The sequence below is a fragment of the Protopterus annectens genome, chromosome 10.part0 (assembly GCF_019279795.1).
Source record: "Protopterus annectens isolate FY-2018-M chromosome 10.part0, PAN1.0, whole genome shotgun sequence".
Classification (NCBI taxonomy): Eukaryota; Metazoa; Chordata; order Ceratodontiformes; family Protopteridae; genus Protopterus; species Protopterus annectens.
Genome location: NC_056744.1, coordinates 153,791,590 through 153,806,264, shown reverse-complemented (window position 1 = coordinate 153,806,264; position 14,675 = coordinate 153,791,590). Strand labels below are relative to the sequence as shown.

The window sequence follows — 14,675 nt, the reverse complement described above, 5'->3', positions numbered from 1 at the left end:
TCTGCCCTAGGTCTCTTTATCTGGGGGCTGAGAGGCCCTGTCTGGGTGAGATTGAGATCCTCTAATTAAAATTAAATCTTCTGCCAAAGTAAGCATTTGAGAACTAGAAGAGGGCCTGGTTGAGGGTGGTTTAACAGGCACTGATTTGGTAGTCTTGGCTGCTTTAGCCCTGGCGAAGGCCTTAATGGACATGGCTGCTGGAGGCCTAGCAGCACCACGTGCTGGGGTAGAGACATCCAGGGGAATGGTGTCTGATAAGTCAGTGGGTAAAGTTTCAGAGGCCGATTCAAGAATTGTAGCAGGGACCTCAACTGTAGAGATAGATTGGCTGTACCTAGATCAGTTTTCTCGGTTTCGGCGAAACCGAGACACTCGGTTTGCTTAAGCGTGGTTTCAGCGAAACCGCGGACCGCGAGTGTCGGTCTTTTTCTTTCGTTTTTGGCAGAAAGTGTAGTCGGAGGTTCCGACGACATAATGTAAGCAAAGTCAGAACCGAAAAACTGTTCTGCAAACTCTGACCGGCCTAAGCGTTCGTCGGTTGAAAGAAGCACAGGCGAACAGGCTGCTACGTTGTGGGCTGGGCCTAAACAAGGCAGACAGTAAGAATGGAAATCTTTATGAGGTATTTGTTTCCCACAGGTTAAACAATTATTAACTTTTTCTGACATCGGCTGAGGCAAGAAAGAGTCCCCAGCTAGAAGTCTTCAAGTAGTATTGGTGAAAATAATCTCTGGATCCGACCGACCGGCACTTGCGAACAGCTTCTGCTTGGCGCCCGCGGCAAGAAAGACTGGGGAAAATGGCGTCGGCTGATGCCTAGACCCACAGAGATGACGTCGGGTGAAGTGCGACATCAGCCGAAGCCGGACCAGGACTTTGGAATCCGGCCGACTGTAGGGCTGCCTGACGACAGGACAACCCAGCTGTTATGACTGCAGATGCATCCATGAAGGACATCAATGGCTGTTCTGTATCAAAGTTTGCCGAGTTGGCACAGGCATGCATCTTTATGGAGGAGGAGAGACCCTAATTAATGAGCTTAGCAAGATAATCTAGAATAACAGGAATGGAGGGCAGATGCAAGTCTGCCCCCTTGGACTTGCTCAAGGAGCAGAATCTTTTCCATTTTCCATCGTAAGATTTTCTGGTGCTGGGCCTTCTGGCTTTTGTGATGATGTCAAGGACTTCCTTGCTTAGCATAGATTCCTTGTTGGTTTTGACAGAATAAGCCATGCTGAAGGCCTGAGTGTCTGAAGGTCTGGGTGCAGCATTGTCCCCCCCCGGACAGCAGGTGAGGCATCAAAGGCAGCTAGGGAGGCTGGTGAGATGGGCTGCGCAGCAGTGGGCACCAATGCTGTCTGGGCCAATCTGGGGCAATGAGTATTGCTCTTAGTTTTTCCTCCCTTATTTTGATCAGTACTTTTGGAATGAGAGGTAGAGGTGGGAATGCATACACAAAGAGGGTATTCCAAGGGAAGGTCAGGGCATTGACCTTCCAGGCCAGGTGATGGTACTCCCTGGTGCAGAATTTCTGTACTTTGTGATTTAAATGACAGGCAAAGAGGTCCACCTGGGAGCCCCCCATGTGTGGGTAATTAGCAGAAAAATGTCTCTGAAGATTTGCCATTCACGTGGGTCCAGCAGGTTTCTGCCAGGGTGTTGTCGATGCCCGGTAGGTACTGGGTTATAAGATGTAGTCCCATGGATGAAGCTGCTAGCCACAGGTTCATGGCTAGTCTGCACCGGGGATAAGACTGAGTCCCTCCCTGTTTGTTGATGTACCACATAACTGTGGTGGTGTATGTTTTTATGAGAAGAACCCCTGGTTTAAGGTAGGGTTTGAAGGCTGCCAGAGCATTTTGTACTGCTATCATTTCCTTTTGGTTGATGTGCAAGGGTAGTATTTGTACTTCCCAGAGACCCTGGGCACGTCTGCCTTCTAGGTGGGTGTCCTAGGCTATGTCCGAAGCATCTGTAGTTAAGGTCTGGTCTGATGGACGGTGGGTGAATGGAAGTACCTTGTTCAGATCACAGGCCTGGGCTCACCAGAGGAACTTGGATCTTATGCAAGGGATCACAGGCAGGAAGGTGTGTCCAGAGGCTGTGAGTGTTGACACCATAGGTTCTTTATCTACCACTGAATTTTTCTCATGTGTAGTCTGGACAGAGGTACCAGGAGGATGCATGAGGCCCTGTACCCTAGAACTTGCAGGAACTTCCTGGCAGAAAGCTGGGTTTGGTAGGCCAGAGTAGTAAAATATTTTGGTAGGAAACCTTGTTTTTCTGGAGACAGAAAGGCCATTTGCTGTTCTGAGTCCAGTAAGGCTCCCAGAAATAGGATTTTCCTGGTAGGAGACTGTTTTGATTTCCTTTCGTTGATAGTGAACCCCAAAGAGGTGAGTACGGTTTTTACAAATTAGTGGTGCTGCAAGTGTACTTCCTTGCAGTCTGCAAGACAGCCGTCCAGATAAGGGTAACTCTGTACATTATTTTGCCTGGAGAAGGCAACAGCAGGAGCTAGACATTTGGTGAATACCCTGGGAGCAGTAGATAAGCCAAAGGGCAAAGCATAGAATTGAAAGTGTAATGATAGTACAGTTGTGTACACTTACCATAAATGTAGATGTTCGAGTGTATTCACTGTTGCAGTCATTACATTTGGGTAATCTGCTGGCAGGTTGCCCTCAGTTGGCCTGAATTCCAAAGTCTTGGGTCCTGCGTCGTTTGCTGTCTCCTCTTCCATTACGTCAGGTCGTCAGGGGTATAAAACATGCAGACGACGCCATTGTCTTTAGTTTTTCTTGCCCCAGATGTCAGGTGCCCCTAAAAAGGTAGCAAAATTATATATATGTATATATACATGCATCAATATAAACTTTACCTTCATCTACAAGCAAATACACCACATAGGTTGTACAAGATAGAGAAGGAAAGATAAACTCCAGAATAATGTTGAGAGAACCACCACCGTGGAGGTGGGCTCAAGAAAGGCAAGAAGAAAGGTGACAGGCACACTGCAAACTGAACTCACAATACTGCTGCTGTGAGTGCTGTTCCGATTGAACCAATCTTTAAATTCAGTTAAACTTTAAACTTCTTAAAAAGGCTCTGCAAACAGTTCAAAAATTGAGACTTTTATTCCAACGAACAACGTATTGTGAGTTCAGTTTGCAGTGTGCCTGTCACCGGACTTTCTTGAGCCTCCACCGGTGGTTTTATAAACTCCAGAATGACAGGGGGATGGCGGGTAGGTAACCTGGACTACAACAGTGAATACACTCGAACATCTACATTTATGGTAAGTGTACACAACTGTACTATGTTCTTCGTGTTTCACTGTTGCAGTCATTACATTTGGGTAGAATCCCAAAGCTATGGTTGGGAGGCTGGAACTAAACAGCATTAGGTGCAGCTATAAGGCCTTGCAGAACTGCAGTGGTAAAGCCTGCCCTAGACAGAGTAGAGAGGCAAGTGATAATGCTTTGTAAACGTGTGAACAGAACTCCAAGTAGCAGCCTCTAGAATGTCTTTGGTTGGTACTCATCTGAGAAAGGCTGCTGAAGTAGCTGCAGCTCTGGTGGAATGAGACCTAATGCTCTTGGTCACAGGTTTACCATGATGTAAGTAGCAGAAACAGATGCAGTGGCTTATCCACTTTGAAACTGTCTGCTTTGAAGTAGCCTTTCCTTCTGATCCTGCAGCATATGTCACTAGTAATTGCTCAGTTTTTCTTAGAGCCTTAGTCCTGCTCAAGTAGAATCTTAGCAGTCTGTGTATGTCCAAGGAATGCAGAGTTCTCTCGCCTTGTTCTGCGGATTTGGATAAAAGGTTGGTAGATGAATTGTTTGGTTAAGAGCCACACTGGAATCCTCCTTAGGCATGAAAGCTGGATTTGTCCACAGAGACACCCTGTCTGGGTAAAATATGATAAAATGCTCTTCAGCCATGAGGGCCTGTAACTCTGAAACTCTTCTTGCTGAAGTAATTGCTAGTAGCAGAGCTGTTTTCCATGATAAGAACTTTATATCAGCGGTAGCAGCTGGTTCAAATGGGGGCAGGGTGAGCTTTTCCAACACATAACTGAGGTCCCATGCAGGTAATGGTGATCTTCTAGGAGGCCTTACATTTTTGGCTCCTCTAAGATACTGCTTTAGTAAAAGGATGAGAAAAGATTGGTGGGGCTCTGTATTGTAATGAGCCGAAATGGCAGAGGCATGGATTTTAATTGATGAGAAAGATAGACTTTTGTCAAGCATCTCAGTTAAGTATTGTAATATCTGAGGAATATTTGGTTCTGCTGTATCAGTTCTTTGTGCATGATTCCAAGCACAGAATCTCTTCCATTTATCAGCATAAGACTTTCTAGTACTAGGCCTTTTGGCTTCCAAAATGACATCCATCACAGCTTTACTGAGAGGTGTTGTTTGTATAACTAAATGATCAGCCATGCTGCCAGGTTCAGTGTCTGGAGTTGATTGTGCAGGATCTGATTGTTTTGCTGGGACAGTAAGTTGAGGTCTTTGAGGCAAGGTCCAAGCTGGATATTGAGACAAGTTCCTTAGGATTAGGTACCAGTATTGGCGGGACCAGTCCGGGGCAATAAGTATCATCTTTGGTTTCTCTTGTCTAACTTTTAGAAGGACCTTGGGAAGAAGAGGCAGAGGAGGAAAGGCATAAACTGATAGGTTTTTCCAACTGAAGGATAGGGCATCCACTTTCCATGCTTGTCTGTGATAAGTCCTTGTGCAGAATCTTTTCAATTGATAATTTTGAGGACAGGCAAATAGATCTATGTCTGGGCTCCCTCATTTCTTTATTATCATGCTGAAGACATGTGGATTTAGTTTCCACTCGTGAGGATCCAATAAGGTTTCTGCTTAAATCGTCTGCCAGAGTATTTTGCTTTCCTGGCAGGAATTGAGCTTGAAGATTTGGTAGGTCAAAGCTGTGTCCCACAGTGCCATGGATAATCTGCAAAGGGGGTAAGTGTGTGTGCCCCCTTGCTTGTTTATATACCACATGACCATGGTGTTGTCCGTCTATCAGTAATTGTCCTGGATGAAGTAAGTCCTTGAAGGCCGTTACGGCATTTTGATCAGCTAGCATTTTTCTAGTTGATATGTAGATGCATTTGTTTTGGGGTCCATATGCCCTGAATGCATCTTCCTACCATGTGGGCCCCCCAGGTACAATCTGATGAGTCTGTTAAGGTTTGGCTGGCATGGGGTAGAGTGAAGGCCCGTACCATGTTTTGGTGACATGCCTTTGCCCACCATAGAAACTCCTGTTGTAGGCAGGGAATGAGAGGAATCATTGTTACCAGAGTGTGAGAATGTTGACTCCATAAAATTTTTGGGTACCATTGAAGTTTCCTCATATGCAGTCTTGCATATGGAATCGGTAGGATGCAGGATGCCATGAAGCCCAAAGCCTGCAGAATTTGTCTTGCAGATAACTGGGTTTTTATTGCCATCAGTCTGAAGTAAGTAGTCAGTTGCCCTTGCTTGTCTGGCGTGAGGTAAGCCATCTGGGCAGTTGTATTCAAGCTTGCACCCAGGAATGTTATCTTTTGAGAGGGTACCAGTTGTGATTTCTTTTCGTTTATTGTGTACCCTAGGCATGTTAGAAGCCTTTTCACAAATGCCAGGTGTCGAAGAAGAATGTCCTTGTTCTCTGCTTGAATGAGACAGTCGTCCAAGTAAGGGTATATTTGTATACCACTTTGTCTGCAAAATGCAATTACTGGTGCCAGGCACTTTGTAACGATCCTGGGCGCAGTAGATAAGCCAAAGGGCAGTGCAGAGAATTGGTAATGCATTAAGCCAGCCTTGAATCTGAGGTATCTTCTGCACGACTGTCTTACTGGGACATGCAGGTATGACTCTTTTAGGTCTAATGTCACCAGCCAAGCATTCTTGCACAGCATGGGCAGAAGTTGCTGCAAAGTCAGCATTTTGAATTTTGGAATGTCCAGGTATGTGTTCAAAATCGATAAAACCAGTATTGGCCGCCAGGCCTTGTCCTTTCTGGGTACCAAGAACAGTCGAGTAAAAACCTTGTCCTTTTTCCTGTTCTGGTACTGGCTGAATGGCCCCCATTATCCATGAGGGATGTAACCAGTTTCTGTGCCTCTGCCCATTGATTTTTTTGCAGATCTGGCCAACCATTTGCCATTGGCAGAGTGCGGAAATGGAATCTGTATCCCTGTGATACTATGTTTAGTACCCACTTGTCCTGGGTTATTAACTACCAATTTTGAGCAAAAAGTGCTAATTTTCCCTCCAAGGGTGCTGCCAAAAGATAAGTGCTTGGTGTAGGCAGAGAGAAGTCATTGGGACTGTTTTCTGCAGGTTTGTGCTTTATCTCCTCCAGATTTGGAGGTAGAAGCGCCCCATTGCTTTGACCTATATGAGCCTTGCGCCTGGTATCTGGAACCCTTAGGGCATCTGGAATTGCCCCTTTGAGCTCTGTCTGACACAGGAAAGGACCAATTATTTGTAGGCCAGTGTCTACTGAATCTTGCACTTATAAGAAGTCTTTAACAGTTTGCATAGACTTAGCTTTGTCTTCCATTTTCTTTAAAACCTCTTCTGCCTTAATACCAAAACACAGCATCATGCTGTAAAGGTGCATCTAGCAATTTAGCTTTAACATGATCAGACAAATTTTCTTTTAGCCAGGCATGCCTCCTAATCACAGATCTAGTGACTGCAATGCTGTAGGAGGCCTCCAAGGAATCAAAACCACATTGCAAAGTATGCTTTCCAACCTGTTCAACTGCATGCAATAATTCCTGCAATTCTTTATTTTCTGCACATTCAGAAATCAACATTTCCTGTTTCAGCAATCCCATAACATGTTGTTGATACTTAAGCATATGAAATTGACAGTTTAAGGCCCTGATTGCCATAGTTGCAGATGTATACACCTTTTTACCCCATCTGTCAAGTGCCCTTGAACCTTGAATGTCAGAGGGGGTAGGATTTTTTGCTGTTGAGGCCTTAACTCCCTTTGGACCCTGTGAAACAGTTTCTAGATCAGCAGCAGGGTTTCTAAATAAAAATGTATGTGAGTCAGGGACCCTGTAATATCTGTCAGGCTTACTGGGAGCCGGAGGTAGGGGGTCAGGGGTCAAGCTTGACTCCAAAAACACATCATCCACAATGTCTAAAACAGGAAGAATGGCTAAAGGCCTGTGCTGAGGGAGAAGGAAATCCCTGAGCCTCTTTTTTGATTCTGAGAAATCTTGACTCTCCCAGTGAAAATGCTCCCTCAAAGTATGCAAGATTTCTCCAAATGAATAATCCTCAGGAGGAGATGTAGATGGTATAGACTCCTCTGCATCAGAATCCTCATAGGGAGGTATAGATAATTCCTGATCAGAAGAAATAGAAACCTGATCTGAAGATTCATAATCAGTGTCTTGCCTAGGCCTCTTGTCTTCAGCCATTTTGATTATCTGTTTTTAGGCATAGAGGCCTGTGCACGTGGCTCATGCGTTGGTTTTTTAGTTTTAGAAGTTGCTTTTGTCTTTGGTTTTGCAGCTGTCGTCGGTTTGATATACCAATGTTGAGGTGTGAATACACCCTCAGAAGCCAGTGCCTGGTCAGCGGCTCCGGTCCCATCCGAGGGAGATACATCCGTCGGTCCAATACCTTTAGTATCTTGCAGCATGCCGGACTCCACATGGGTGTCAGTAGAAGCCTGCTACTCGAAGGTAGCGGATATCAGGGGCTGCGAAAGCACCTCACTGAGGACCGGCGACTGGCTAAGAAGAAGCTTCGTCGGTTTTGGATCTCGACTGCCTTTCTCTGTCCTTTTGTTTGCATTTTCTGTGTACTCCGGTAGTTGGATTGCTATCCGACGACATTTCTGGGTAATTAAATCTGTTTCCAAAATACTTTGAGGCAAAAATATACCAACGCTTAATAGTACGTTGGTTAAATCTAGCACAAAACCGACAGCCAGGCACATTGTGATCAGAGCCTAGGCAAGGAATACAGTATAAATGGAAATCCTTATGAGGTATTTGCTTCCCACAAGTAATACAATTATTAACTGTTTCTGACATCGGTATGGAGCAAGAAAAAAGTTTCCCCAACAGGGTACTTAGCTTTAGTGAAGACTTCAGTTCTGAAACTCAAACTCCAATATTTCAGTAGTCGACCGACCGAGACTTGCGAAATGCTTCTGCTTCGGGCACAGCGCGGCAAGAAAGACTACAGAAAATGGCGTCTGCTGCATATTTTATACCCCTGACGACCTGATGTCATGGAAGAGGAGACAGCAACCAACGCAGGACCCAAGACTTTGGAATTCAGGTCAACTGAGGGCAACCTGCCAGCAGATTACCCAAATGTAATGACTGCAACAGTGAAACACAAAGAACATCCTGCTCTGAAACGCAGGAATTTTCTGCATGATTCCTTTATTGGAATGTGCAGGTAAGTGTCCTTAAGTTTAAGGTAACCATCCAAGCTTTGTTTGGCAGCAATGGTAGGAGCTGTTGTAAGGTAAGCATTTTGAATTTTAGGGATTACCAGGAATTTACTGAGAAAGGATAAGCCCAGGATGGGACACCAAGTCCCCTCTTTCCTGGGAACAAGGAATAGTCTGGAATAGAATCCTTTTGCAACTTGTTCTGGAGGTACAGGTTCTACTGCCCCTAGGGATATTAGGCTTTGCACTTGTTTTAGTGCTTCTGCCCACTGGTTTGGAGGTAGGTCTGGGTACCCTCTTGGAGGTGGTAGTTCTTGGAAACTGAATTTGTACCCCTGAGTAATGATTTTTAAGACCCACTGATCTTTTGTTCCAATTTTCTCTGCATAGAGATAGCCTTCCTCCTAGCGTTTGGTGTGGTGGTGGCAGGCAGAGATGGAAAGGTAGTCATTGAGATTTTTTTTCCATACAGGGTTCCTTTTGAATTCCCTGCTCTAGTGTTTGAGGGGGCCACTGTTTAGTTCTTTGCTGTCCCTGAGTTTGAGTCCTGCTGGGTCTGCCCCTATTAGTTTTGCCTTGTGCCTGCCTGCTTTGTGCAGGAAAGGACCAGTGTTTAGAGGGAAAATTTCTGCTGAAATTAGGAGATTGTACTTGAAGAAAATCTTTAACAGTCTGCATCAATTTTGCTTTATTTTCCATCTTTTTAAAGTACTTCTTCAGTTTTCTGTTGAAACAAATGGTCTTTGTCAAGAGGTGCATCCATGATTTTAGCTTTGACATGATCAGGGGAGAGGTTGTTCCTTCAGCCATGCAGGTTTCCTGATAACAGATCCTGTCAATGTTGCCATGCTAGAAGCTACTATGGCATCAAATCCACAGTGCAAGGAGTGCTTAGCCACCTAAGCTGAACAGTGCAATAATTCTGCTATCTCTTTATTGTTGGCAATATCTGGTAAAGCAGAAATTTTCCGTTTCAAAAGTTCCAAAGTATGCTGCTTGTATTTTAACATATGGAAATGACAGTTGAGAGTGCTTACAGTAAAAGCTGCAGAGATATATACTTTTTTACCCCATCTGTCCAGGGCCCAGGATTCTTTGTCTGAGGGAGTGGGATTCTTTGCAGAGGTAGCCTTAACTCCCTTATGTCCCTGAGTAATCACCTCTGGATCTGCTACAGGATTTCTGCAGAGGAATTTATGTGGAACAGGTACCTTGTAGTACCTGTCAGATTTTCTGGGGGCAGGTGGAAGGGTGTCAGGTGTAAGGCTGGATTCTTGGTAAATATCATCTACCACCTCCAAGATGAATGGGATGGCCAGAGGCCTATGCTGGGGTAGATCCAGAAAAGTACAGTTGTGTACACTTACCATAAATGTAGATGTTCAGGTGTATTCACTGCTGCAGTCATCACACTTGGGTTATCCTGCCAGGGGTAGCCCTCAGTTGGCCCGAATACCAGAGGCTTAGTATTTCTGAGTCGGTTGCTGTCTCTTCAGGACTGACGTCAGGTCGTTAGTATAAAAACAGGCAGCCGACCCCAGTGCATCAGTTTTTCTTGCCCCAAATGTCAGGAGCCCCCAAACAGGGAGCTAAGTTATGGTGGAAAAACGCCACCAGTAAAAAGTAAATACCAACAGCCCTGTAAGGAGTGAGGAAGAGAGAGAGAGAGAGAGAAGGGGGCTGGAGGGTGGGAAACCAGGACTGCAACAGTGAATACACTCGAACATCTACATTTATGGTAAGTGTACACAACTGTACTATATTCTTCGTGTTTCACTGTTGCAGGCATCACACTTGGGTTGATTCCCAAAGCTGAAGAATGGGTGGAGGCAGTCAAGAAGAGTTGGGGCTGGCTAGTATGCCCTGCAGGACTGCGGTTGGAAAGCCCGCCCTGGATTTGGAAAAGACAGGCAGGTGGTAATGCTTGGTGAAGGTATGAACAGAACTCCTAGTTGCAGCTTCCAGAATGTCCCTGGTAGGGAGTCCTATGAGAAAGGCTGTAGAGGTTGAAGATGCCCTAGTGGAGTGCGTTCTGATCCCTAGAGGGGGTGTTTTCCCATGGTGTTTGTAACAAAAATGGATACAGTGTGCTATCCATTTGGAGATCATTTGTTTTGATATGGCCTTACCCTCTGCCCCTAGTGCAAAGTTGACTAGTAAATGGTCAGATTTCCTAAAGGGCTTAGTCCTATTTGTACACATCTAAAGAGTGCAGGATCCTTTCCCTCTTATTTTGAGGATTAGGGAAAAAGGTGGGCAAATGGACAGATTGTTTGAGAGCCACACTGTACACTACTTTAGGCATGAAAGTTGGGTTAGTCCTGAGGGAGACCCTGTCAGCATGGAAAATATTGAAGGTAACCAGGACTGCAATAGTGAAAACACTCGGACATCTACATTTATGGTAAGTGTACACAACTGTACGATGTTCTTCGTGTTTCACTGTTGCAGTCATTACATTTTGGTAGATTCCCAAAGCTAAGGAAGGGAGGAGGCAATTAGAAAGCATTAGGACCAGCTATAAGGCTCTACAAGACTGCAGTGGCAAAGCCAGCTCTGGATTTAGAAAAAAAATGGCAAGTAGTAATGCTTGAAGGTATGTACAGAACTCCAGGTAGCAGCTTCTAGGATGTCCCTGGTAGGGACACCTCTGAGAAAGGCTGTAGAGGTAGATGCAACCTTGGTGGAATGAGGTCTTATCCCCTGTGGGGTAGGTTTTCCATGGTGCTTATAGCAGAAATGAATGCAATGGCCTATCCCCTTTGAAATGGTTTGCTTTGAAATGGCCTTCCCCTCTGCCCCTGCAGCAAATGCAACCAGCAGCTGTTCAGATTTCCTGAGAAGCTTAATTCTGTCCAAGTAAAATGTAAGTTGTCTGTGCACGTCCAAGGAATGCAGTATTCGTTGCCCTTTGTTCTGTGGATTAGAAAAGAAGGCTGGCAAATGAATGGATTGATCAAGGGCCACACTGGATACCACCTTGGGCATAAAGGAAGGATTGGTCCTGAGGGATACCCTGTCTGTATGAAAGATGTTGAAAGGCTCCACTGCCATGTGGGCCTGTAATTCAGACACCCTTCTTGCTGAAGTGATGGCTAGAAGGAAGGCTGTTTTCCAAGAAAGGAATTTCAACTCTGCATTTGCAGCTGACTCAAAGGGAGGTAGAGTGAGCTTTTCCAATATAAAGATAAGGTCCCAGGCTAGAGTAGGGGCTCTCCTGGGTGGTCTTCAGTTTTTGGCCCCTCTGAGGAATTGCTTCAGCAGTGGTTCAGAGAAGAGGGGTGGCTCTGTATTATAATGTGCTGAAATGGCAGAGGCATGAATTTTGATGGAAGAAAAGGAAAGGCCGTTGTGAAGCGTCTCAGTTAAGTATTGAAGAATGTGTGGTAAATTGGGCACTGTTGCGCCCATTCCCTGAGTTTGGCTCCAGGAACAGAATCTTTTCCATTTTTCAGCATAGGATTTTCTAGTACAAGGCCTCCATGCCTCCAGAATGACATCCATCACTTGCTTACTGAGAGATGGTAACGGAGAGATCATGTAATTAGCCAGGCCGCAAGGTTCAGGGTTTGAAGCTGTGGGTGCAGAATCTGGCCTTCCTGCTGGGAGAGCAAGGCAGGGGTCTGAGGCAGGTGCCATGGTTCCAGCAGTAAAACACTGTGCAAGAGTGGGTACACCAGTGTTGGCATGGGCAGGCTGGTGCAATACGTATTTGTCCTTGGTTTGTTCTGTTTGATCTTTAGTAGCACTTTGGAGAGGAGAGGTAGAGGGGGAAAGGCATAAACTGATAGGTTTTTCCAGGTGAAGGACAAGGCATCCACTTTCCAAGCTTGTCTGTGGGGAGTCCTTGTGCACAATTTGTCCAATTGGTAGTTCTGTGGGGAGACAAACAGGTCCATCTCTGGGGCCCCCCCCCCATTTGTTTCTCAAAATGTTGAATATCTTTGGTTCCAGTTTCCACTCGTGTGGGTCCATGGGATTTCTGCTTAGATCTTCTACCAGTGCATTTAGCTTGCCTGGCAGGAATTGAGCTTGTAGGTGCACTTGGTAGCTCAAGGTTGTGTTCCACAGAACCATGGCTAGTCTGCAGAAAGGGTTCCCCCCCTGCTTGTTCATGTACCACATAACAGTGGTGTTGTCTGTCTTTACCAATAATTGTCCTGGAAGAATGTGGACCTTGAAGGCTGTCAGAACATTCTGTACAGCTAACATTTCTTTTTGACTGATATGCAGGTGCATTTGACTCTGGTTCCATTTGCCCTGAATGCATTGCCCTACCAAAGTAAGCCCCCCAAGCATAGTCTGATGCGTCTGTTAGGGTTTGGGCGGCAGGGGGGTAGAGTGAACGGCAGTCTCTTGTTGTGGTGGTAGGCCTCTGCCCACCAAAGGAAATCTGCCTTTAGACAAGGGATGATAGGAATCATTGATTCTAGGTCCTGAGAATGTTGACACCATAGGAGTTTTAAATACCATTGTAGTTTCCTCATATGCAGTCTTTCATATGGAATTAGAAGAATGCAAGAGGCCATGAACCCCAGGGCTTGCAGTATTTTCCTTGCAGATAGCTGGGTCTTTGTGGCCAGTTGTTTGAAGTAGGCTGTCAAACTTGTTTCGCTGGCATGAGGTACACCATCTGGAAAGCTGCATTCAAGCTTGCTCCCAGGAATACAATCTGTTGGCAGGGTACTAGATGTGATTTTATTTCGTTTATGGTGTACCCCAGAGAAGTTAGTAATTTCTTTACAAATACCAGATTATTTAATAGTATGTCCTGGATTTCTGCCTGAATTAGACAATCGTCCAGGTATGGGTATATTTGAATATTTATTTGCCTGCAAAATGCAATGACTGGAGCTAGGCACTTTGTGAATACCCTGGGCACAGTAGATAAGCCAAACGGCAGTGCAGAGAACTGATAGTGCATGTAGCCTGCTCTGAAGCGTAGGTATTTTCTGCTAGATTCCCTGACTGGTTTGTGCAGGTAGGCTTCCTTTAAATCCAGTGTTGTCAACCAGGCATTTTTGCCTAGCATGGGAAGCAGCTGAAGAGTTAGCATTTTGAATTTTGGGATTACCAAAAAGGTGTTTTGGATAGACAGATACAGGACAGGATGCCAGGAATAGTCTTTTCTGGGTACCAGGAAAAGTCTTGAGTAAACACCTTGCCCCCATTTTTCTTCTGGGACAGGTTGAATAGCATTGATGCTTAGAAGAGAGAGAACCTGCTTTTGAGCCTCTGCCCACTGACTTGGGGTTGGGTAAGGAGTGGAAGTGGAATCTGTATCCTTGGGAAACTATATTTAAAACCCATTTGTCTTGGGTAATGAGCTCCCAGTTTTTTGCATGCAGGGTGATCTTTCCCCCTAAAGGAACAGTCTGTTGAGCAGGGCTTGAAAGGTTTAAAGTTAAGTCATTGTGACAGTTTACCACAGGGGGTGTATTACTACTTCCAGCTTTGGAAGTGGGAGCCCCCCCCCCCCACTGCTTAGGCCTGTGAGTACCTTGAGACTGAAGCCTGGGTGGCCTGCTGGTTCTGGGTTTGGACGGAGAAGGCCTGGAAGAGGCAGGAAAAAAACAATTCTTAGAAGGCCAATGCCTACTAAATCTGGGAGGCTGTACTTGCAGGAAATCTTTAACAGTTTGCATAGATTTAGCTTTTTCCTCCATATTTTTACTTACTCTTTGTTGCCAAACAGGCGGTCTTGGTTTAAGGGAGTATCCAGTAATTTAGCTTTAACATGATCTGGCAAAGTTTGCTCCTTAAGCCAAGTGTGCCTTCTCAGTACAGACCCAGTAACAGCAGCCATGCAAGATGCCTCTAATGAATCAAAACCACATTGCAAAGTACGTTTTCCAACTTGTTCAGCAGAATGCATTAAATCCTGTAATTCTTTATTTTCAGCAAAGTCAGGAATCAATATCATTTTCTGTTTAAGAAATCCAATAATATGCTGCTGACACCTTAACATATGAAATTGGCAGTTTAAGGCCCTAATGGACAAAGTTGCAGAAGTGTAAACCTTCTTACCCCATCTGTCCAGGTCCCTGGAATCTTTATCAGAGGGGATAGGGTTTTTTGACAGTAGTAGCCTTAATGCCTTTGGGTCCCTGTGAAATGGTCTCAGGATCCGCAGTATGATTCTGAAAGAGGAACTTGTGAGAGTCAGGTACTCTGTAATACCAGTCAGGTTTTCTGGGAGCTGGGGGTGAAGTGTCAGGGGCCAGGCGAGGCTAAGG

At 45.2% G+C, this 14,675-nt stretch overlaps 1 protein-coding gene across 1 annotated transcript in view; it reads right to left on the bottom strand.

The window, feature by feature from the left end:
• The window catches only part of PRKAR1A (protein kinase cAMP-dependent type I regulatory subunit alpha), a 1,144,729-nt gene that overhangs the window by 334,433 nt on the left and 795,621 nt on the right, over positions 1 to 14,675 (bottom strand). Inside the window, exon 10 of the mRNA XM_044085123.1 lies at positions 4,957 to 4,971. Coding sequence (XP_043941058.1) covers positions 4,957 to 4,971 — 15 coding nt within the window. The remainder of the gene's footprint in view (positions 1 to 4,956; positions 4,972 to 14,675) is intronic.